This window comes from Bos javanicus, chromosome 6 (genome assembly GCF_032452875.1).
Source record: "Bos javanicus breed banteng chromosome 6, ARS-OSU_banteng_1.0, whole genome shotgun sequence".
NCBI lineage: Eukaryota > Metazoa > Chordata > Mammalia > Artiodactyla > Bovidae > Bos > Bos javanicus.
In genome coordinates this window covers 68,613,264-68,637,660 of record NC_083873.1, presented here as the reverse complement: position 1 = coordinate 68,637,660, position 24,397 = coordinate 68,613,264, and the positions used below count along the sequence as shown (strand labels likewise).

Here is a 24,397-nt window from a genome sequence, read left to right as displayed (position 1 = left end):
GTTCATGATGGCCAGGTAGTAAGGCAATATTACGCACCACCCTCATGAGCTTTCTTCTCCTTTCTCTCTGGGGTGGAGGATTTAAATAACATCAGCTGTTACCTCACAAGCACCAGGTTTTCTGGAACAACTGCTCTGAGCATGGTCTGTCAGAACTCAGGTGTCATAGGTCATAGTCTCTACTGAGAGTGTCCTGAGCGAATGCCGCTTGTGGAATAATGGAGTGGACATTGTCTCTGAAGTAGTACAGACCTAATCCAAAGTCCGCCTGTGCTGTTCCCTAGCTGTGTGACCTTGGGCAAGTCACTTGCCCTCTCTGAGCTTCCGTTTCCCCCTCTGTGAAATGGATCACGGTGGTTGCTGCTGCTGCTGCTGCTGCTGCTAAGTCGCTTCAGTCGTGTCTGACTCTGTGCGACCCCATAGACGGCAGCTCACCAGGCTCCGCCGTCCCTGGGATTCTCCAGGCAAGAACGCTGCAGTGGGTTGCCATTTCCTTCTCCAGTGCATGAAAGTGAAAAGTGAAAGTGAAGTCCCGCAGCTGTGTCCCCGGCTTATGGTGAAGGATCCATGAGAGCTCCTATTGACGGTCCTGACGTGAGGCTGAGGCACACAGTGACATTCAGTAAACGTTAGTTCCTTTTCTTTCCCAGGAGTTGTTCACTGGTCCAGGGACCAAGTGTTACTAAAGGGTGTCTGGCTAAAGGTGAGGTACTGAGTAAAGAAAAGGATGGAAGGAGGAGGCTACAGTACTGAAATATAGGGCACTGTGTTGATGGAATACTGACTTATAATTGTAATACAACTTTTTAGGCATTGTGCAAAGGCCTCTTGCTTAAGCTCTATGAGAATAGTTATTCAAGTTGAGGGTATTCTGCCTTGGCCAGGGAAAAGACAGATGCAGACTGTGGAGGAATAAAGAACTAAAGCCATCTCCTAGCCTGTGGAAGCGTTGTGAGATCTAAACCTATTAATAGTTTTGTACATGTTCACTTCGAATGGTAGTTCATGAAAGTTACAGCTTCTCTTTAAAAAGGGGTTTGTCTCATCATGTAATTGTGTCAAAGTAGATTAAAATGTATAAAAATAGAAAGTGTTCTATCTTAGCATACGAAGAAATGTCACGGTAAGGATGGCCGTGCATCTGCCTCGCTCTTGGGCAGATGACACACAAGCCAACAAACCAGGCTTGAGAAGATGTTCATGTTCTATTTTAATCTTACACAGCATTTTCTAACCTGCTCTTAATCTTCTAATTACCTTAGATGGTTTTCCTCTTTATTTTAGCATGTATGAAAAATTCTAAAATGAACGTCTCAGCTATGTGTTCTCCCATAGAATTGGTTATCCAGCCAGTTGAAAACCAGTGAGACTATGACTTTTTGCCTCGTTCAATCATAACCGTGGCTTTTGAGAAGTGCAGAATGTTACTCTCTGAGTCCTACTATGATGGCAGGAGACCAGGACCTACGTGCTATTGTATTGAGGCAGTGGCTACTTCGGCAGAAACGAGATTGCTTTGGAGAAAGTGAGGTGATTGGTCTGAAGCCTGTGGCAGGAGTGCCAGACCCTTGAAAGAGAGAAACTTAAAAACAAGTTCCTGCTTGGTTAAGGCTGGTTCAGCTGAGCAAGTGGTTCCTAGTAGCTGGATTTCTTTCTGATTGGGGTTTTTATTTTCCCTGTCATAGGAGTTTTGATGTGTTGCAATGTGACGTCTTTTGTGTCGCCAGCTGCTTTTCTGTGTCTCCATATCATGTTGATTTTTTTTTCTTTCTTCACCCTCTCTTTTAAGCACCAGAAAGTCTCATTAGATTTTTAAAAACCAAGGCTGAGTGTTCCTTATCATTTTATAGAGACTTTTATAGCCTAGAGATCTCTCCAGCTTGTGTGTACCAGCATTCATTTCCCTGGTGATCAGATAGTCACTGGTGTTCTGCATGGCTTACTGGTCTACCACGGCATGACATGGGGGACCTGGGCCAGTTCACACAAGGGCGGCCCCTCCCTCTCCTCACTGATCCCGAGAACCCTGATTTAAATCGGCCCTCTGGTCCTTTGGCAGTTCGGAAACACATGCTACTGTAACTCCGTTCTTCAGGCCCTGTACTTCTGCCGGCCGTTCCGGGAGAACGTGCTGGCGTACAAGGCCCAGCAAAAAAAGAAAGAGAACTTGTTGACATGCCTGGCAGACCTTTTCCACAGCATCGCCACGCAGAAGAAGAAGGTCGGCGTGATCCCACCAAAGAAGTTCATTTCGAGGCTGAGAAAAGAAAATGGTGAGTGGCATGGAGACGAATGTGTTTCGGATCTGAGATAAGGAGAATCAACAGGTCTGTGTAACCTCAAAATGAATCCCTCCCCTTTTTTTTAAATGGGAAAATAGTATGGCCAACTACTCAAATATCAGTTTTTAAATAAAAGATATTTCTTCTTTTCCACCCAGTATATAAAGCAAAATTGGATAAAAAGAAATATACTTAAAAATTCTGATTGGAACTTCCCTAGTGGTTCAGTGGTTAAGACTCCACATTTCCTGTGCAGGGGGTGTGGGTTCCATCTCTGGTCAGGGAATTAAGATCCCACATGCCACATGGCCAAAAAAAAAAAAAAAGTAATCATTATAAGAGGAAAAATTGCCCAAGGCAGGACACTGACTGGAATAAATAGGTTGATGTAATAATTGAATAAAACAGTACTGTCTTATAAACTTGTCATAAGTGATTAAACTAAATGCACATTATCTAATTAGAGCCTCTCCTGTTTTAAAAATAATACCTCTGATTTTTATATGTCTAAAAGAGCTGAAGGATATCAAATTGATATTTTTCTATAATAAAAATGTCCTGCTGTCACTTGATTTTCTTCTTTTTTTTTTTTCCCTCTTTATCTGTTTTTTTTTGGGGAGATGTGGTGGTAGAAACAAGGTTATTCCAGAAGTTTTGCATGGGTAAATTTTATGACTATAGAAATATTTGATATGGCAACTTGTGTTTAGCCTAGATTTCAGCCGTATTGCAACAGACTTGCACAGTTAATCAGATGTTTGTTTTTTAAAGTCTCATTTAATTTGATTGCTGTCTTTTGAAGTTGTTGTAGTTTATACAGACCAGAATAAAAATAATCTGAGAAGGAAGCAGAACCCTCCCAAGTCTCCCTTGTGAACATGATTAATAATGAAGTTTCACAGCTGCATTCATCTCTTGATTGTTTGTCCTTATGGCAGGGAGCAGCAACGGGCTGCTAGAATCTTCTGTATTTGGTTTCAGAATGCTATCAGATAGATACATTCTCGTATATATCTCTCGTCTCCCTTATGTGTTTCATTTAAGCTGCTTCTAGGCTGGTCCAGAGTTTAATATGATCTTTGGGAAGAGACCCTGTCATTCTGGATAGATTACAAACTGAATAATTGATCATTGGTGGTCATATTATATTAAATATTGATATTTTATCAGGGAGCTTGTCAAGTATTTCCTGTTCTTTTTCTTTTCTTTTTTTGTAGAGCAAATACAAGTGTTTGTAGCTTTATATATATATGATGACTTTACAGAGGGAGATTGGGAAAATTTAGTTCTCAGTGGTAAAAAGTAGAAGTGAACAAAAATTTTTTAAAAAACTTATCCATTGAAGTTGCAAGATAGAGGTGAATATATCCCATACATGTCCATTCTTTCGATATAAAAATTGAAACATGGTTTGTAAAATTAAGCATTTCCTTTGCTTTTCAAGAGCCAGAGACTGAAATAACAACCCTCTCCTTTCCAGATCTCTTTGATAACTACATGCAGCAGGACGCCCACGAATTTTTAAATTATTTGCTAAACACTATTGCGGACATCCTGCAGGAAGAGAAGAAACAGGAGAAACAAAATGGAAAATTAAAAAATGGCAACATGAATGAACCTGCAGAGAATAATAAACCAGAACTCACCTGGGTCCATGAGATTTTTCAGGGAACGCTCACCAATGAAACTCGATGCTTGAACTGTGAAACTGTAAGCATCACGAGGGCTTTCATGTAATTTGCTTGTGCATATTTGTGCATGAGCTATGTTGTGCATGAGTGCAGTGTGGCATTGTAGCACCTAGCAGTTGTCTTCCTTGTATACAGACTGTTCTGTTTATATGTTTGAGCCTCAGGTGCAAACTTTGGAAGCTTGTCTCTATCTTAGATGTCTCAGCCGGTGGAAGTAGAGTGATCAGGGAAAAATCTCAAAAACTTAGATCACTATGCAGCATGGGCTAATTTGAGGGTCTAAAAATTGAACTATTGAATTGGACCTCTGCCAGTTATCTTGAAAATATTTGGGCCACAAGGAAGTCATGTGTGACTTAGAACAGACCATTTCCCCGGCATAAAGGGAATCAGCTGTGCTATGGTGAACTTGAACTCAAAAGACAGACCTAACTTCTGATTCTCCAGCAGTTAGCTGGGTGAATGGGATGAATCTCTGACAGCGCTGTTGCAGGGCCTGGGTGAGTCTGGCACGTGGTAGGCACTTAGTGTTGAATTTGAAGACGTTTTCTAGAGGGTGATTCAGGAGGTCACGTTGGCTTCGTATATTTGAGTTAACTCTATGAGTGGCCTCATGATGTGATAGATAAAAGCCCAACTCTAGGGCCAGGCTGCCAAGTTTGTATGTAGGCTGCCAAGTTTGGAGCTATGGGACCTTATGCAAATTATCCAACCTCTCTGAACTCACTCTCCTCATCTGTAAATTGGAGGTGTTGAGAGTGCTTATCTCCTAGGGTTGCTGGTTGGTGGTTTAGTCGCTAAGTCGTGTCCAACTCTTGTGACCCCATGAACTGTAGCCCATCAGGCTCCTCTGTCCATAGGATTCTCCAGGTATGAATACTAGAGTAGGTTGCCATTTCCTTTTCCAGGGGCTTGTCCCAACCCTGGAATTGAACCAGGGTCTCCTGCACTGCAGGCAGATTGTTTACCAACTGAACTATCAGGGAAGCCCCAGTGTTGCTGGAAGGATTAAACGAGTTAACTCTTGAAAGCACTTAAAAACTATGCTTGGCACATACCAACCAAGTATGCAGTAAAAGTCAGCGTTTATTATTTATTATTATAACTACTAACAATATGGAGAGTATGGGCTCATTTGGGGTCTCAAAGTTTAACACTATGAAAAATTCTCAAGAATTGTGCATTTCTAGGGGAGAGAATGATTTTCATCAGATTCTGCAAGGGGTCTAGGACCCAGAAATGGTTAAGAAATGTGAACTTAAGTGAGAGGTTTTTTGTTTTTTGGCAGTCTTCTATCCTTTTAAACAAGTTTTGAAGCGTTCTGATATGTTCATTGTAGAAATAATTAGAAAACATAGCTAAGCAAAAAGAGACTAAAAGTTACCAGTAATCTCCACTAGAGATGATAAATTTGTAACATTTTCTAAAAATTGTGATCTTGTTAGCCCAGAGATAACCACTTAAACATTTTAACATTTTGAAATATATCCTGCCAAAACATTTTCTACACATATTTATCTATCTAGAGATCTCTCCTCCCTCCCTTTCTCCTTCTGTTCCTTTATATTTTATATTCCATTAAAATTCAATGGAATATAGAAGTAGAATGTGTAATAAATCCATATGTATATAACTTGGGGTCAGTGATTGTTAGCACACTGACGCATCTTGATCGTCTTTCCTGTCATATCCCTCTTCACTGAACCGGTCTGTTTTTAAGGAAGTCCCAGGTAACATCATTTCTCATTTCTTCATTACTTTGCTATAAATCTCTGAAAGATAATAAAAGGTAAGAAAAAAAATTTTTTTTAAACATCAGTACAATACTATTATCACACCTAAAAATGATTCCTTTAGATCATAATTCACTCAGTGTTCAAGTTTCTCCAAGTATGTCTTTTTTTTTTTTAAACAGCTAGTTAATTCAAATCAGGATCCAAACATGGTCCATACATAGTCCATATTTTCTTTGGGAGAGTTTGTATACATTTTGAATGTTTTGGTAGAACTCAGAACTTATCTTTGCATCCTTAAAACATATAGTTCAGTTTGCCTTGTTTTTGGAGAAGGCAGTGGCACACCACTCCAGTACTTTTGCCTGGAAAATCCCATAGACAGAGGAGCCTGGTGGGCTGCAGTCCATGGAGTCACCAGAGTCAGACACGACTGAGCGACTTCACTTTCACGTTTCACTTTCATGCATTGGAGAAGGAAATGTCAATCCACTCCAGTGTTCTTGCCTGGAGAATCCCAGGGATGGGGAAGCCTGGTGGGCTGCTGTCTATGGGGTCGCACAGAGTTGGACACAACTGAAGTGACTTAGCAGCAGCAGCAGCAGCAGCCTTGTTTTTGATCTCTATATGAATGAAATCATACAATATGTGTTCTTTTGCATCCTGTTTTTTTTTCCTCACTAACCCTTGTGAGATTTATTTGTGTTGTTACATGATGCTTTAGTTCATTCATTCTCATTGTCCTATGTCAGTATTTATACAACTCTATTATTTTTATGATACAAGCTATTTATTTGAGATTTACTTCTTAATATTTGCTCTCTATTAAATTAATTATTGCCTGAAGATATCACAATTCATGAATCCATTTTATTGCTGATGGATATTTAGTTGTTTTCAATTTGGGGCAACTATGAACAATGAACATTCTAACATATAATCTAGTATACATAAATTTAGTTTCTTTAGGATATATGCACAGAAGTAAATTTGTTAGGTCATTAGGTGTGCTTATCATTAAACTCATTTGAAAATATCAAATTCCCACCTGGTATATAAGCATTCTCATTTCTCTACATTCTTATCTATACCCATTCTTAGATATCTTCACTTTGGTAATATAGTGGCTGTATAGACAATTATTCTTTTATTCAATAAACACCTTTTTTTCTTTTTCACATGTACTAAGTAAAGATACAGACACTGAGGATGCAGTGAGACCTTTGCCTTTCTGGAAGTTTGAGCATGAATGATAGACATAACAAATAATGAGTTTTGTAATTATGATTGCAAAATTTTATGAAGGAGAACAGAGTATTCTGTGAGCTTATGATACAAGAACCAGAACAGTGGGTCATCACATCTCTTCATTTAGCCAGATAACCTTCCCCAGATTGTCTAATCCGTTTGGTTATCTTTGAAATGAACACAGTTACTAAATCTATCTTGTGATTCTCTGCATGGATTTTCAGATAGGCTCAGTCACATTGGTAATTTCTTTTTTTGTCTAAGAACAGGTCAGTTGATCCCAAAAAATACAAAGGTTGCACCCCCAGACGACTGATTTGCAGAACCTGTTACTGAGCCTGTTAGTTTGTGGAAGGTTACTGTGGATCAGAAGCCTGTGCCCAAAGATTCCTCCAAAACTTTTGGATCATACCATAGTGTTTGTTTCAGTGGGATTCCAACCATTTATACTTCATTTGCAGAAAACAATGAGACTGTGTCTTTGTGGAGGATGGTGCATTTTGAAAAACCTGGATCTTTTTCCCCCCACCACAATTTTATTTTTTTAATTTATTTTTTAAATGGAGGATAATGCTTTACAGTATTGGTTTCTGCCCTACAACAATGTGAATCAGTCATAATTATATATATCTCCCCTGCTTTTTGAGCCTCCCTTCCCTCTCCTATCCCACCCTTCTACATCATAGAGCGCGAGACTGGGCTTCCTGTGTTATATAGCAATGATTAGATTTGTGGCAAGAGTTGTCCCCCCAACCCCCACCGCCGCTCTGGAGTTACTTGGATAATCACCTCCATTTTCTTAGCGACTGTAACTGGTTGGGAGCCTAGGAGTCACCTAATCCTTTCTCGCCCTGTGCCCAGGTCCCTCCAGTGACGTCCTAGCCAGTTGGTCACCAGCATCTGCTGGATTCTGTCCAGCGATAGGGAACCCAATCTCCCCAGGCGACACCTTCCATTTTTAGAAAGCTCTGATTGTTAGAAAGCCGTCTACTTTCTAAGAAAATACATAGTCTGCAGGCTTTTTCGTTGTTATTGTAGAACGTTGAGAATTCAGTGTAAAAGAAGACCTTAAGTTAAAGTTTTCCTTCACAGGATGAGAAATATAGGGCCCCATTTGAGTACTGTCCTCTGCCCAGGGCAAGCAGCCTTTTCAGAGTGCTTCCAGCAGAATTGCCAAGGCCATTAGTGAGTGCTCACAGTGGGATTAAACTACACTGGATCTGGAGCAGCAAATTGACCCCTGGGGGAGCCTTGCTGTCTGGGCAGCCTCAGCTGGTAGTTCCTCCAATTGTGCAAAAACCTTTTGTGCCAGTCTTCATGCTTTCAGACAACAATGATTTTTGTCTTTTTCTGGGTCTCACCCTTTGTAAATGTTGCCTGGGATTGCAGTGCAAATGTCAAGGGAAAGGTTTATGGAGAACAGCCGGTTTTCATTCTGCAATAGAACTGGGGAGACAATTTTAAGGGGCTCATCCTTTGCTGAATTTTCCAGATGAGCTTGACCAAGGTACTTTAGAATTGAGGCATGGGATTTTCCAGTCTAGCCTCAGCTCTCCCTTGGTTGTCCTCTGCTTGGGTCACAAGATTTGCTGCACCAGTTGGAGCTTAATTTTGTTGTTGTTGTTGTTAATTTTCACTCCCTTCTGTTTAATCCAAGTTTTTGCTTTGCAAATTTGTGGTTTTCATAGCTTCTCAGTGGCTTTAACGCATTTATATCTGTTGTTAGAGCCAAAAGTTTGTCTAAAGAGCTGCTTTATTAAGTACCAGTTGTAGGCTCCTTCTTGCTTTGTTTGCCAAGGTTAAAATTGATTCAGTAGAGCTTCTGAGCCCTGTACAGAGGAGCAGTGGGGGATGGGCACGTGGTCGCTGAGTAATGGTGCTGGGTTCCTGGGATTCAGATGGGCTGTCATTGCCACTTTTCCTGAGCCCACCTTCTTGGCATCACCTCTAAGCCAGTTTTCAGTTCCTGGCTGAACAGCATGGAGCTGCCACCTGGTCACCTTTACTGTTAAGCCTAGCAAAGGCTGCTGGGAATTTAGAAGCACATTTGAATAGGATTTTAATTACTCAGGACTTTTAGCAAAGCTCCTGATTTTTTATGTATGCCCTGTATATTAATTTGTTCTATTAATTTGTAATTAAAAAGAAGAGCAAGTAGGATCTCTTCCACTCTTTTAAAATTAGTTTCTGAGGAAGTCCATGCCCAGAATCAGGAGGGAAGAAAGGAGAATAAGATGTAGCCTGTACCTGCTGAGAGTATTGGAGTCTTAGCGATATATATGTTTCCTTGGAGACAAGCTGTGTTTTCACTTAGACCAGAATGAGATTCTTCTGTGTGGGAAGAAAATGGTTTTATTTTCTGGCAGTTTCCTGGGAAGAGAGAAAAGGGAGGGGGGGGAAATTGCTTGATCACTCACTGCTTTTGACTATGTCAGTCTGAGACAGGGAGAGGGAGAGAGAAAAATCCCCATGAAAGAGTTAGTGCTGTGTTTTGATGTCCCTGGCGTGGCTCACCCACCTGAGCAGTGCTTGCTCACTCTTAATTCTGGAAACAGTTTGCACTGGGAATTGAGAAAGTTACAATAACTTTCTCCAGTCCTTTAATTAGATGTGTACCTTTCTTCCCTCTCCCTAGAATAATTAAGTAGAGGAAAAGATTTGCATCTAAAGGGAGACAGTGTTTCTTTGTTTTTATCCCCCTTTAAGTACAAGAACTTGAGTAGAACTATCTAAATTATGTGTGAACTTCAGTTGGCTAGAATCCTTTTATTATCTCTCAAAGAAGGGCCATTTGAGTTTTTAAAAAGATTTACTGATGAAAAAAATATACTACCCGTGAATTATGTTTTTAAAAATCAGGAACAAGAATGTATAAACAGTAAATCATCCATAATTCTGCCACCCAGATGCCACTGTTGGCATTTCGATATCTTTTCATTTGTTCAGTCTTTTGTTCAGTTATGTATTCATTTATTTAGTGAATAGTAATATGAATCTATTAAATAATGGAAATTATGTTATGTACTAGAGATATAGCAGTTAAAGCAAACAGAAAAGACAGTCCCTGCTCTTTTATTTACTAACGTACATGTTTAAAGTTATACTTTTTCCTTTTATCACGCAATCAGTGCTGGTTGCGTCTCTCAAATCCTGATGTTTTCTTTGTCACTAGCTCAGAATATTTTCTAATTTCTCTTGTGTCTCTTTTCCTTTTACTCATGTATTGCTTAGAAGTATGTTGTTTAATTTTCGAACACTTGGTGTTTTCCCAGGTTTCTTAATGTTTTCCAATTTCACTTTGTTTTGGTTAAGGAATATATTCTTTATGATTTCAGTCTTTTAAAATTTACTGTAACATGTTTTGGATCCTAACACAGTGTCTGTCTTGGTAAATGTACTTGAAAACAAGGTGTGTCAACCTTAGAACTATTAACCGTTGGGATCCAATGTTTCTTTGTTGTGGGGTACTGCTCTGAGCATGGTTAGCTGCATCCCTAGCTTCTACCTACTGGATGCCAGTAGCATCCCCAAAGATATGACAACAAAGATGTCTGTAGACATGGCCAAATATCCCCTGAAAGGCAAAGTTTCCCTTATTAAGAACCATTGAGTCAAAAATGATTTGTATTTTGTAGTGGTTGGGTATAGTATTCTCTAAGTATCAGTAGGTCATGATGATTGGTAGAGTTATTCAGATTGTCTGTGTTTTTCTTAACTCCCCTGCCCGCCCCCACCCCCCGGGTTTTATGTCATTTGTTGAGAAAGAAATGTTAAAATATCTAACCATAATGTGGGATTGTCTTATTTCTCCCTCTAATCCTGTCAGTTTTTGCTTCATGAATTTTTTTCTACTTTTTAAAAACAACTTTGTTGAGGTGCAGTTTATGTACCATAAAATTTATCCATTCAGTGCAAAAAATATATATATATTTTTTTGGTGATTTGCTGGATTATGCAACTATAACCATAATCCAGTTTTAAAACTTTTCCACCACACCAATAAGATCCTTTGTATTGAGCAGCATCAAGAATGGGAATGTGACATCATCTTGTGGGATTATATCAACTTCTGTCTTCAGATATTTACCTTTTTTGAGCATTTCATATAATTAGAATCATACAAATGTAGTCTTTTGTATCTGATTTCTTTTACTTGCATATCATTTTTGTAGTTCATCTGCGTTATAGTATGTGGTTCATTCTTTTTTTCTTGGTGAAGTGTTCCAGCTTCATATATTTTTGAGACTTTGCTACAAAAAACTAGGGCTTCACTAGTAGCTCAGTTGGTGAAGAACCCGCCTGCAATGCAGGAGACCCCAGTTTGATTCCTGGGTCAGGAAGATCCCCTGGAGAGGAGATAAGCTATACTCACTCCAGAATTCTTAGGCTTCCCTGGTGGCTCAGCTGGTAAAGAATCTGCAGTGTGGGAGACCTGGGTTCAGTCCCTGAGTTGGGGAGATTCCCTGGAGAAGGGAACGGCTACCCACTCCAGTATTCTGGCTTGGAGAATACCAAGGAGTGTATATAGTTCTTGGGATTGCAAAGACTCGGACACGACTGAGCGACTTTCACTTTCACACTTCTATGAAGGACTTCTGTATTTTTTATTATGTTTTTCTAGTAAATTGACCCAATTACTAGGAAATAGTTTTTTTACTTATAATTTTGTCTAAAATCTATTTTCTTATATTAAATAGTCCACTATATATGCATCTTGACTCTTTACATAGTATATCTTTTCCACCCATTTATTTTTAGCTTATCTATTTCTTTATATTTAAGGTATAGCTCTTGTGGACAGTATATAACTGGTCTTGCTTTTCAAAAAAAGTCCAACTTAAAACTTTCACTTGAAAAAAAGTGTTTAATTATTAACATGGTTGGGTTTGATGCTCCGTTATTTTCTGTTTTTCCTCCTGAGCTCTATTCCTCTTTCTCCGATTTTTTTTTCTTTCCCCTTTTTGGATGATTTGTGCATGTATATATATATGTATTATATTTAATAATTCCATTAACATTTTTCTCTTAGTGTATCTTTGGAGAATATAGTATACTTTTCACAGTCCACTTAAAGTTACTAGGTTGGTGCAAATGTAATTGCAGTTTTGGACCGTGAATTTTAAATCATTATAATTAGGCTCAAACATATCTTTATTAATCAAAATAGGAGCCATTACAATCAACACAGTTTTGCTACTGAGAAATAAGTTTGTTTATTCCTTTAGCATAAAATCCGTGCTTTGGGCTTTGAGGAACTCTTGGAAAGCACTTTCTGCCTCCTGCTGGTTGTGGACGTGTTTTCCCTGCAAACGTTGTGGAGATGCTTGAAGACGCAGTAGTTGATTGGCAAGAAGTCAGGTGAATGTGGCGAGTGAGGCAAACCTTCGTAGCCCAGTTTGTTCAACTTTTAGCATGTTGGTTGTGTGATGTGCAGTCAGGTGTTGTCGTGGAGAAGAATCGGGCCCTTCCTGTTGACCAGTGCTGGCTGCAAGGTGCTGCAGTTGTCGGTGCATCTCACCAATTTGCTGAGCGTACTTCTCACTACAATGGTTCCACTGGGATTCAGAAAGCTATAGTGGATCAGTCAGCAGACTACCAAACAGTGACCATGACCTTTTTTTGGTGCAAGTTTGGCTTTGGGAAGTGCTTTGGAGCTTCTTCACAGTCCAGCCTCTGAGCTGGTCATCGCCAGTTATTATATAAAATCCACTTTTCGTCCAGTGTCACAATCCAATCAAGAAATAGTTCGTTGTAGTTGTGTAGAATAAGGAAAGATGACACTTGAAAACGACAATTTTTTTTGATTTGCAGTCATCTCATGAGGCATTCAGGGCTTCCCTGGTGGCTGAGATGATAAAGAATCAGCTGCAGTGCAGGAGACCCAGGTTCGATTCGTGGGTCAGGAAGATCCCCTGGAGGAGGGCATGGCAACCCACTCCACTATTCTTGCCTGGAGAATCCCATGGACAGAGGAGCCTGGCAGGCTACAGTCCATGGGGTCGCAAAGAGTCAGGTATGACTGAGTGACTAACACATGAAACATTCACTTATCAAGCTTATTCACCTTTCCAATTTGCTTCAAATGCCGAACAACCACAGAATTGATCAACGTTGAGTTCTTTGGCAACTTCTGTAATTATAAGAGGATCAGCTTCAATGATGTCTCTCAGTTTGTCATTGTCAACTTCCAATGGCTGATCACTGCACTGCTTATCTTCAAGGCTCTCGTCTCCTTTGCAAAACTTCTTGAACCCCCACTGCACTGTACGTCCGTTAGCTGCTCCTGGACCAAACGTGTTGATGCTGAAAGTTAATCTCTGCTGCTTTATGACCCATTTTGAACTCAAATAAGAAAATCGCTTGAATTTGCTTTTTGTCTAATGTCATTTCCATAGTCTAAAATAAATATAAAATGAACAGCAAGTAATAAATCATTAGCAAAAAACAAAGTGAGAAATGTGTTTTAAAATGATGTATAACAAAACCACATTTATTTAAAACGTATTCCAGTATCAGATGGCAAATTTCAACATTGCAAAACCACAATTACTTTTGCACCAACCTAATACTAATGTTGCTGCCTGCTGCCCAGTCGCTTCAGTCGTGTCTGACTCTTAGCGACCCCATGGACTGCAGCCTACCAGGCTCCTCCATCCATGGGATTTTCCAGGCAACAGTACTGGAGTGGGGTGCCATTGCCTTCTCCCAATACTAATGTTACATTTCACATAAAACATAGTTAACTCATAACTGTGTAGGTGCCTATTCCTTCCACCCCAACCTTCCTTGTTTTTTATGCTGTAATTATATGTATTACATTTACACATATTATAACCCCCACAAGACAAAATCACAATTCCCATTTTCGATGCTTTTCATTTTTTCTTGAGATCTGGATTTCCATCTGGTAACTTTTGGTTTAAAGAATTTCCTTTAACCTTTCTTGTGGTGCAATTCTGTTAATAATGAATTCTGTTCATTTTCTTGTCTTCATTCTTGAAGGAGATATTTATCAGATACAGGAATTCTGTTCTGATAGTTTTTCCTTTAGCACACTAAACAAGTTCAGTGTCTTCTGGCCCTTGAATTTTTGATGAGAGACCAGCTTCCAGTGAAATCATTCTCCGGTAATGTGTCATTTTTTGAAAAAAAAAAAAAAAAATTGTTTATTGTGGGATCTCTGTTCCCCAACCAGGATTTGAACTGGGGCCACAGTCATGAAAGCCCAGAATTCCAATCATTAGATCACCAGGGAACTCCCTGTAATGTGTCATTTCTCTCTACGTGTTTTTAAGATTTGCTTTTTCACCTTTGGCTTTCAGCAGTTTGACCTTGGCTGGCCTTCTTTGTATTTATCCTGCTTGATTCTTGTTGAATATCTTCAATCTATAAATGTATATCTTTCACTGAATTTAGGGAATATTCAGCCATTATTTGTCAAATAGTTTTTCTGCCCTATTCTCTTTCCTCCCCTTCCGGGACTCCCGTTAGTTTATGATATTTTCTAACAGGTTTATGAGTATTAATTTTTATTTCAATCTTTTTTCTTCCTTTATTCTTCTCATTGGATAATTTCTGTTGTTCTGTCTTCAAATCCACTGATCTCTCTCCAGATCTCTGTTAAGTCCAGTTCAGTTCAGTTGCTCAGTCGTGTCTGACTCTTCGCGACCCCATGAATCGCAGCACGCCAGGCCTCCCTGTCCATCACCAAGTCCCGGAGTTCACTCAGACTCACTTCCATCGAGTCAGTGATGCCATCCAGCCATCTCATCCTCTGTCGTCCCCTTCTCCTCCTGCCCCCAATCCCTCCCAGCATCAGACTCTTTATTAATTTTTTAGTTCTGGAATTTCCATTTGATTCTTTTTTTGTTTGTTTCTATTTCTCTGCAGTCTTATGTTTTGGTTCACGGTGAATATATTATATTTCACTTTATTGAAGATAGTTACAGTAGCTTCTTTAGAATCATTGTTTGTTACTTCCAACATCTGGGGCATCCCAGGATTGGTCTCAGTTATTTCCTTTTACTTAAGAATATCTTCCATTTTCCTGATTCTTCACATATGGTAAGTTTGGATCATATCTAGGACGCTAAGAATGTTAAGTTTGAGAGTCTCTGGGTTCTGCTGTTTTTCTTCGATGAGTTTCTTAAGTTTTAGCAGGTAGTTGTGTTGGTTGGACTCAAACTGCAGACTCTGTTTCTCAGGCAGCAGCTTGACTCTTGGGTCAGCCCTCTTGTCTCCAGCCGTGTTGCTGTGAGTGTACTCGGTGTGAGCGTGGCTCAGGGGTCAGCCAGAGATGTGGGCAGCCAGAGTTGGGAATACCTTCTCAGATTTTTTCCGTTCTCAGTGGACATGGTTTCCCAGGATGGTTTTTCTGCCTCCTAAACCAGAAAGATTGCATTTTCCCCCATGAATCCCCAGCTAAAGGCTGTGAAACTATGAATTCATCCTTTGCAACTCTTCCTCCTCCCAAATGTGAACCGCCCATCTGCCTGTCTTTGTTTCTTCTCTGTTGGTTTATCTGAGTTTATAGTTTTCTGGAGGAGTGCTGGAAGACAGGATCTTAGTCATTACTGAAGCCAGTCTTTCAAACTTTCATTTTAGTAAGGGGGAAACTGACAATAAATGAATAAAAATAAAAAGTATATACAGACATACCTTGGAGGTATTGCGAGTTTAGTATCAGACCACTGCAATAAAGTGAATATTACAAAGAGGCAAGTCACACAAATTTTTTGGTTTTCCAGTGCATGTGAACGTTATTTTTACACTGTATTGTGGTCTTTTAAGTGTACAATAGCATTGCATTTAAAAAATGTATAATACTTTAATTAAAAAATACTTAAATCTAAAAAATGATAATCATCATTTGAACCTTCAGTAAGCCATAGAAGTAACATCAAAGATCACTGATTACAGATCACCATAAGACATAATAATGAAAAATTTTTTAATGTTGCAAAAATTACCAAAATGTGACACAGAGACATGAAGTGAGCAAATGTTACCGAATAGACTTGCCTGACACATAGTTGCCACAAATCTTCAAATTAGAAAAAACACACTGTCTGCCAGGTGCAATGAAAGGAGGAATGCCTGTCATGTTAAGTAGTTCTGTTGGTTATTTGTTGCTTTGCTACAGACTTCCCCAAAACTCTGAGGCTTAAATCAACTCTGATTTATTTTCACTATAATTCTGCAGCCTTGGGTTGGTGGGGAGTTGCCTGATCCAGCTGGCCTTACCCAGACCTGTGGGTCTGCATCTCAGCTGTCTCACACATGTATCCACAGGCTGGTGGGGGTTGAGCTCTAGTCTGGGCTTCGCCAGGACACCTTAGTGAGAACACTCTCCTCTGTGGGCTCTCATCTTCTTCAGGGGAGCAGTCACGGGGCCAGCCTGGGTTACCTTTCTCATGGTGGTGGCGGAAGTGCAGGAGAGGAGTCCCGTATTTCATGTAATATTATGCCCACAACATAGTAACCCATTCCCTACTATTTGACCATTTTAGACCATTTAAAATATTTTGCCCCTCCTGGATTTGTTGAGTACTGACTTCTTAAAGCACTTTACATGTATTAGTTTATTTCATTCTCATAACAACTTTATGAAATAGCTACTCTTCTCCCACTTTACAGATGAGGGAACTGAGGTACAGAGTGGCTAAAGTCATCCACTGTAAGTAGCAGAGACAGGACATGGAGCTGGGCAACTGCCAGTACCCATTCTTCGGTGTGCTAATAAAAGCATGAAGGATTGTGTCCACATCTCTGAATGTTGGAGTACTGGCTCCTAGGATAGTTGTCACATTTATAGGCGTATTATTTTTGTTTGCTGCTAGGTGACTGGGCATCTTAAAGTTGCTGCTGGGCTAGTTTGTCCCTCCTACTCCAAGATGGTGAAATGCTAGGCTAGCTGGTGAGCTTCGTTAAGTACAGACCCAGAAGTGGTGTGGTGTTAGCTGTGCAGGCTGAGAAATAGTCGGGACTGATGATCAACTCGGCCAGCACAGGAGACATAAGAGATGTGGGTTCAGTCCCTGGGTCGGGAAGATCCTCTGGAGGAAGGCATGGCAACCCACTCCAGTATTCTTGCCTGGAAAATCCCATGGACAGAGGAGCCTGGCAGGTTATAGTCCATGGGATCACAAAGAGTCGGACATGACTGAAGTGACTTAGCAAGCAAAGCAGCCCAAGCCCAAGCTCCAGGTCTGGGTGGTACCCCAGACAGCAATGGGCATTCTGCAGGATGGCACTTGCTGGGCCAGAGGACAGCTGTGTGTGCAGGTAGGGTGACCCTCTGGCCCATAGCACTTTCAGCTCCCTGGCCCCACATACAGTTTGAATGACGAGGCACCAGAGGAAGGGAGTGATTTCAGGGCACTGGCAGGAAGTGCAGACAGCTTAATGGAGGGCAGTCATCTGAGCAATAGGTTTATAAGGCTCTTGTCATTTTTCTGTTTCCATTGTTAACCATTCTGCCAGGCTGAGCTGTAAGGATACCTGTCTGATACTTCTTGCTTTGAAACAGTGGGAGAGATGAAAGGACAGGAAGAGAAATCTGGTTGAGTTATAATTGTGAAAAGCCTGAGTCAAAGCTGGGATATAGGTATGCTTTAGAGTTTTCTAAGAATTTAGAGTTTTCTCTTGCTTGGGATTGTTTTCAAGGTTAACCAGTTGCCAGTGAATATACAAAGTCACACCTGCCTTTAACTGTAGTTACGGGTTTTGGTTCCCTGTAAGTATTCAAAATTACACCTGCTTGTCTGTTATGTATTTTATACCTAATACTTTTTCCTTTTTTTGCTTCAGGTTAGCAGCAAAGATGAAGATTTTCTTGACCTTTCTGTTGATGTGGAGCAGAACACATCTATTACCCACTGTCTAAGGTAACCTCATGAATTCTGACTATGGTCTGAGTTTTTGATGAGGCTAATAAGTCATGGGGGAAAATTTCCTGTATTTCTTCAGGAGATAATCTTCCTTTCTGTTAAACCAATGTAATCCTATTATTTTCTATTTCTTCTTTCCCTAGAGAGATTAGAAATAAGTATATGTTGTCTAGAGAAGAGTCCTGCTGAGGAGTGAGGGGATCAAGTGGAAGTCATTAGTCATTAAGTTTAAAAATAAGGTTTTAATCTTTAATACAGATGTGTGCTTTGGGCCCTCATCTGCCTCTCCACACACACAGACATACCCAATCACAGTCACACAATTAAGTTGAAAAATGCTACGGATGCCTACCATTCCTTTCTTTTTCTAAGCTAATCTAGTCTTTGATTTTAAAAATTATGCACTTTTGAACTGAGAACCGATGACGGCATTGCCTTTTCCTCTATCTCGCAGCATTGTGTAGAGCTCATTCATGGAAGAAGGCTTTCTCCTAATTAGAGTTGAGGGGAGGTAAGGTTCCCTGAGTGTAAGAGTAACATACGCCCAGGGTTCCTGCAGATATTGTGTTTTGACTTGTAGTTGAAAACGTGCTCAGAATTGATTTGTTGTTGTTCAGTTGCTAAGTTGTATCTGATTGTTTGTGACCCCATAGACTGCAGCATGCCTCACTTCCCTGTCCTTCAGCTCTCTCTCATAGTTTGTTCAAATTATGTCCTGAAGTCAGTGATGCTGCATAATCATCTCATCCTCTGTTGCCCCCTTCTCCTGCCCTCAATCTTTGCCAGCATCAGGGTCTTTTCCAATGAGTCGACTCTTTCCATCAGGTGGCCAGAGTATTAGAGCTTCAGCATCAGACCTTCCAATGAATATCCATGGTTGATTTCCTTTAGGATTGACTGGTTTGATCTCCTTGTTGTCCAAAGGACTCTCAAGCATCTTCCCAACACCACAATTGATGCTGAAAGCATCAATTCTTCGGCACTCAGCCTTCTTTATGGTCCAACTCTTACCATATATGGCTACTGGAAAAACCATAGCTTTGACTATACGGACCTTAGTTGGCAAAGTGATGTCTCTGCTATTTTAATACTCTGGAGACACAATTCACTGTCCTGTCCTCACTTCTTTCTCCTCCTTTTAACTTATAATTAGCCCCACTCTTCTATACACCGGAGGTCAAGGGCTAGCGTCAGGTATGTATCTCGTGGCGCTTATAGTCTGGTGGGAATCCACGGACAGGAATTGGTGCTTTGAAGGACATTAAACATGTCTAGAGAGTGGCTGGTAGTGGGGGTGCCCGGGCAGGCCAGGTGGTCTGGGTGGCCCTTCCCATTGCTTAGAATGCCTCATCAGCTCAGGGCACTGTTGGGTTTTTATTTATTTATTTTAAAAAAGTTTATTCTATTTAAGGATAGGTGATTTACAGTGTGGTGTTACTCTCTGCTGTACCTCGGGGTGATTCAGTTATATATGCATTCTTTTTTGGTTTGTCACAGGATATTGAATATAGTTCCCTGTGCTGTATAGTAGGAACTTGTTCATCCATCCTATATTTAATGGTTTGCATCTGCTAACCCCACACTCCCAATCCTCCACCCCCTGCCCACACCCCGCCAGCGACCACAAGGCTGTTATTCTCTATGTCTGTGAGTCTGTTTCATAGATAAGTTCAAGGTCCCACACATAAGTGATACCATATGGTATTTGTCTTTCTCTTCCAAGCCCTGTTGATCTTTATCAGTGGGCATTGTGTGACAGAATTGTTCTATCAGGAGTTCAGGTTACTCAGAACTCTTTAGATTAAAGGGACTTGCTGTGGCCGTCGACTGTTAGAAAGTCATTTTTCATGGTAGAGGCACCAGTTCCAACCTGGCAGAACGTCCCAGTTCGTCTGGGTGTCATGTATTGTGTGAGCTGGGGGCTGGTTACTCTCTCATTCCCAGGAGGCTGAGCCTTCCCCTGTCCCCACCAAGTTACCTCAGCACCTCCTGCTGGTCTGGCATTTCATCGTTTGTCTCCAGATGCCTTGGGTCCAGGTGTCCAGGACACATTTATGGTCTCTGTTTGCAAAGCATTTTTCAGGCCAAGATAGCTTTTTTTGTTTCTTCTGATTGGTTCTGTTTTTGGCATGGGCTCTTAATATTCCTGTGAAAAGAAGCCAGTTTTGATTTCCTTAGGGTTTTGTGATCACAAGGAGGCGAAAAAGCTATAAAGTTATGCCAGAGCTGGTCATATGTGAGGGAGCACAAGAAAGGGTATTACCTGCCCATTCTTCTTGGAGAAGAGGAGCTAGGAGGCTGGCTGCTTCCCCTCCCTTCTAAGAAATTCCTGGGCTGTTCAGGAGGGCAGATGGCAGTGGCTATAGCTTTGAGACCAGCTAAGAATTTCAACCATTGGGGAGCCTCGTTACAGACAAATGTAACCCAGAACTAAGTCCCCTCACTTTTTTTTTCTGGAGGAAATACATACATTGGCAGTGCATACCTGATGAAGGCAGACTGGAGACATTTGGAGGCCTTTAAGCCGGGATGGGTACAGAATAGCCTCACAATACATTTTAAACAACATCAAATTCTCATCTGATTGTTCAGGCTGATATTCCTGAAGGGCCTGCCCCTCCCCCTTAGTACATCATCCTGAAAATAGACGTTGGCTGACTTACCTGGACCTGCCTTCATCGGTGCCTAAGAGCTCACCTCCCCAACAGAGAGAAGCCTGCCAGGTGTTGCTGTTCAACCACTGAGAGTTCTGGGGTGGGGGTGGCAGCTTTCCAGCCTCTCCCAGAGGAACAAAGTGCAGGAGAGAGTTCAGGGAATAAATGATGCCAGCTGATCTGTTAACTTTTTCTATTTGAGACAAAAGAGAAGGAATGATTATGATCTTTTTTGGCCCCTTTTATGGCTTAATGTGGTTTGCATTCTTGAGGATTTGTTTTTCAAACTAGAATTATGAGTTGTCTTCTTTAACATCATGCCTGCGTATCTTTTCTGGTGTGATATCCTTACCATTTATTTTGATATTGAGAAAAGTTAAAAATCAAGCTAAAATTGTAGGATTTAAAGCCACCTTCTTCCAGAAGGGCTTTAGGTGATCAATTACAACGTGTTTTCAATGAACTTTTATCCCAGAGAAATGATGATATAAATAGTGGTTAATTTGGGAAACAGGTTTAGAGAAGCCATTAAAGCCATATTGTAGCTGAGGTATACTTCTAATATTTCACATCACAGCACCGTGTCTTAGGCAGGCAGAGTGAGCCATCTGCATCATAGGAGGATACTGAGAAATTTCTTTTTCTTTTGAAAAGTTCAGGGATAGCCTCAGGCAAAAACTTAAAATATGTGTTTATCTTACCCCCTTGTCCTTTTGGGCATTTTTTGTCTTTCACTTCAGGGCCTTAGTCCCTCCCTGTGGCTCCTGCACAGAAATGTACCTCTCTCCTCAAAGGGCTCGATGCTCTGACACCACTCTCCTCTTCCTCTGTCCTCCTCTCATTAAAAATGCCCATTCTCTCAGGGCCAGGGAGGTCAGCGTTTTTTAGTTCTCCCAAAGCTCTATTTTAAAATTACTCTTCCTTTTAAAAAAATGTCTTTTCATTTTGGAAACTTCTCTGTGCCAAGTTTATATGGAACTCTATCACAAATCTATTGCCATATGCTTATCTGTCAGTTTCTCTGTTTTATCTGGCTTGTGTCTTAGTTTTGGCTATTTCTCATATATGGTATTTGCTAATATCTGACACACCTTTCTTGTGGATTTCTTTTTTTCAACTTTCTTTAACACTTGAGTCAGTAGTTCTCAAACTTTGGTGCATATCAGAATCATCTGGAGAAGTTGGTAAAAATGGAGGCCTAGGTGATATTTAACTTCTGTTAGCCTGGGCATCTACTATTCCTTAATTTTCCAGATGGTTTTGATACCGCCAGAGTTTGAGAACTGCTGCCCTAGATCTTTGCTACTCAAATAGGGGTCTGCGAGCTAGTACCGTTGACATTACCTGGGTCATTAGTAGGGCAGAATCTCTGGTCTCCTTCAACAATGAGTGCACGAGTCAGTGCCTGCACTTGGACAAGATTTCCAGGTGATTCCCATAACATGTTCATATTTGCAAAGCGCTGGGGACAGTGGCTCTCAGCCCACGGAGCATATTGGAACCACCTAGGGAGTTTTAAGAACAATGGTGCCTCTGGTTCTTGGAGACATTCTCATGTAACTTGGCTTGGGGCAGAGTGATGGGGGATTGAGATTGTTTTGAAAGCTCCCCTGGTGATTCTGATGAGCAGCCGAGTGAACCACTGCTGTAGACTCTAGAACAAAGCTTCCTAGCTTATATGCCATGGAAGATGGGTTCCAGGTGTGTGCAGATCCCCTCAACTTGCAGGCAGAGCCTGGAGCTGCCGGCAGAGCAGCCGTGTCAGTGTACCCCAGCTCCTTTCTACGTGGCACCATTTTTCGTTGTTGTTGATTGTTTTGTTTTTCTTTTTCTTTTGCCACTATTTTTTAAATGTGCATCATAACATGAAATTATCGAGAGACCTCCTTAGCTTGAGATTTTTTTTTTTTACTTTACCACATTGTGTTGGTTTTGCCATACATTGACATGGATCTGCCATGAGTGTACATGTGTTCCCCATCCTGAACCCCCCCTCCCACCTCCCTCCCCATACCATCCCTCTGGGTCATCCCAGTGCACCAGCCCCGAGCAGCCTGTATCATGCATCAAACCTGGACTGGCGATTTGTTTCACATATGATAATTTACATGTTTCAATGCCATTCTCCCATATTATCGCACCCTCGCCCTCTCCCACAGAGTCCAAAAGACTGTTCTATACATCTGTGTCTCTTTTGCTGTCTCGCATACAGGGTTATCATTACCATCTTTCTAAATTCCATGTATATGCATTAGTATACTGTATTGGTGTTTTTCTTTCTGGCTTACTTCACTCTGTATAATAGGCTCCAGTTTCATCCACCTCATTAGAACTGATTCAAATGTATTCTTTTTAATGGCTGAGTAATATTCCATTGTGTATATGTACCACAGCTTTCTTTATCCATTCATCTGCTGATGGACATCTAGGTTGCTTCCATGTCCTGGCTATTATAAAGAGTGTTGTGGTGAACACTGGGGTACACGTGTCTCTTTCATTTCTGGTTTCCTTGGTGTGTATGCCCAGCAGTGGGATTGCTGGGTCGTATGGCAGTTCTATTTCCAGTTTTTTAAGAAATCTCCACACTGTTCTCCATAGTGGCTGTACTAGTTTACATTCCCACCAACAGTGTAAGAGGGTTCCCTTTTCTCCACACCCTCTCCAGCATTTATTGCTTGTAGACTTTTGGATAGCAGCCATTCTGACTGGCTTGAAATGGTACCTCATTGTGGTTTTGATTTGCATTTCTCTGATAATGAGTGATGTTGAGCATCTTTTCATGTGTTTGTTAGTCATCTGTATGTCTTCTTTGGAGAAATGTCTATTTAGTTCTTTGGCCCATTTTTTGATTAGGTCGCTTATTTTTCTGGAATTGAGCTGCAGGAGTTGCTTGAATATTTTTGAGATTAATTCTTTGTCCGTTGCTTCGTTTGCTATTATTTTCTCCCATTCTGAAGGCTGTCTTTTCACCTTGCTTATAGTTTCCTTTGTTGTGCAGAAGCTTTTAATTTCAATTAGGTGCCATTTGTTTATTTTTGCTTTTATTTCCAATATTCTTGGAGGTGGGTCATAGAGGATCCTGCTGTGGTTTATGTTGGAGAGTGTTTTGCCTGTTTTCCTCTAGGAGTTTAATAGTTTCTGGTCTTACATTTAGATCTTTAATCCATTTTGAGTTTATTTTTGTGTATGGTGTTAGAAAGTGTTCCAGTTTCATTCGTTTACAAGTGGTTGACCAGTTTTCCCAGCACCACTTGTTAAAGAGATTGTCTTTAATCCCATTGTATATTCTTGCCTCCTTTGTCAAAGATAAGGTGTCCATAGGTACGTGGATTTATCTCTGGGCTTTCTATTTTGTTCCGCTGATCTATATTTCTCTTTGTGCCAGTACCATATTGTCTTGATGACTGTGGCTCTGTAGTAGAGCCTGAAGTCAGGCAGGTTGATTCCTCCAGGTCCATTCTTCTTTCTCAAGATTGCTTTGGCTATTGAAGGTTTTTTGTATTTCCATACAAATTGTGAAGTTATTTGTTCTAGTTCTCTGAAAAATACCGTTGGTAGCTTGATAGGGATTGCATTGAATCTGTAGATTGCTTTGGGTGGTATACTCATTTTCACTATATTGATTCTTCTGATCCATGAACACGGTATATTTCTCCATCTATTTGTGTCCTCTTTGATTTCTTTCCCCAGTGTTTTATAGTTTTCTATATATAGGTCTTTTGTTTCTTTAGGTAGATATATTCCTAAGTATTTTTTTCCTTTTGTTGCAATGGTGAATGGAATTGTTTCCTTAATTTCTTTTTCTGTTTTCTCACTGTTAGTGTATAGGAATGCAAGGGATTTCTGTGTGTTAATTTTATATCCTGCAACTTTACTATATTCATTGATTAGCTCTAGTAA

The 24,397-nt window shown here is 40.5% G+C and overlaps 1 protein-coding gene across 1 annotated transcript in view; it reads left to right on the top strand.

Annotated features, from left to right (window-relative positions):
* USP46 (ubiquitin specific peptidase 46) overlaps positions 1-24,397 on the top strand; it is a 76,687-nt gene that overhangs the window by 29,763 nt on the left and 22,527 nt on the right. The window contains exons 3-5 of the mRNA XM_061420150.1: positions 2,060-2,273; positions 3,763-3,992; positions 17,764-17,840. Coding sequence (XP_061276134.1) covers positions 2,060-2,273; positions 3,763-3,992; positions 17,764-17,840 — 521 coding nt within the window. The remainder of the gene's footprint in view (positions 1-2,059; positions 2,274-3,762; positions 3,993-17,763; positions 17,841-24,397) is intronic.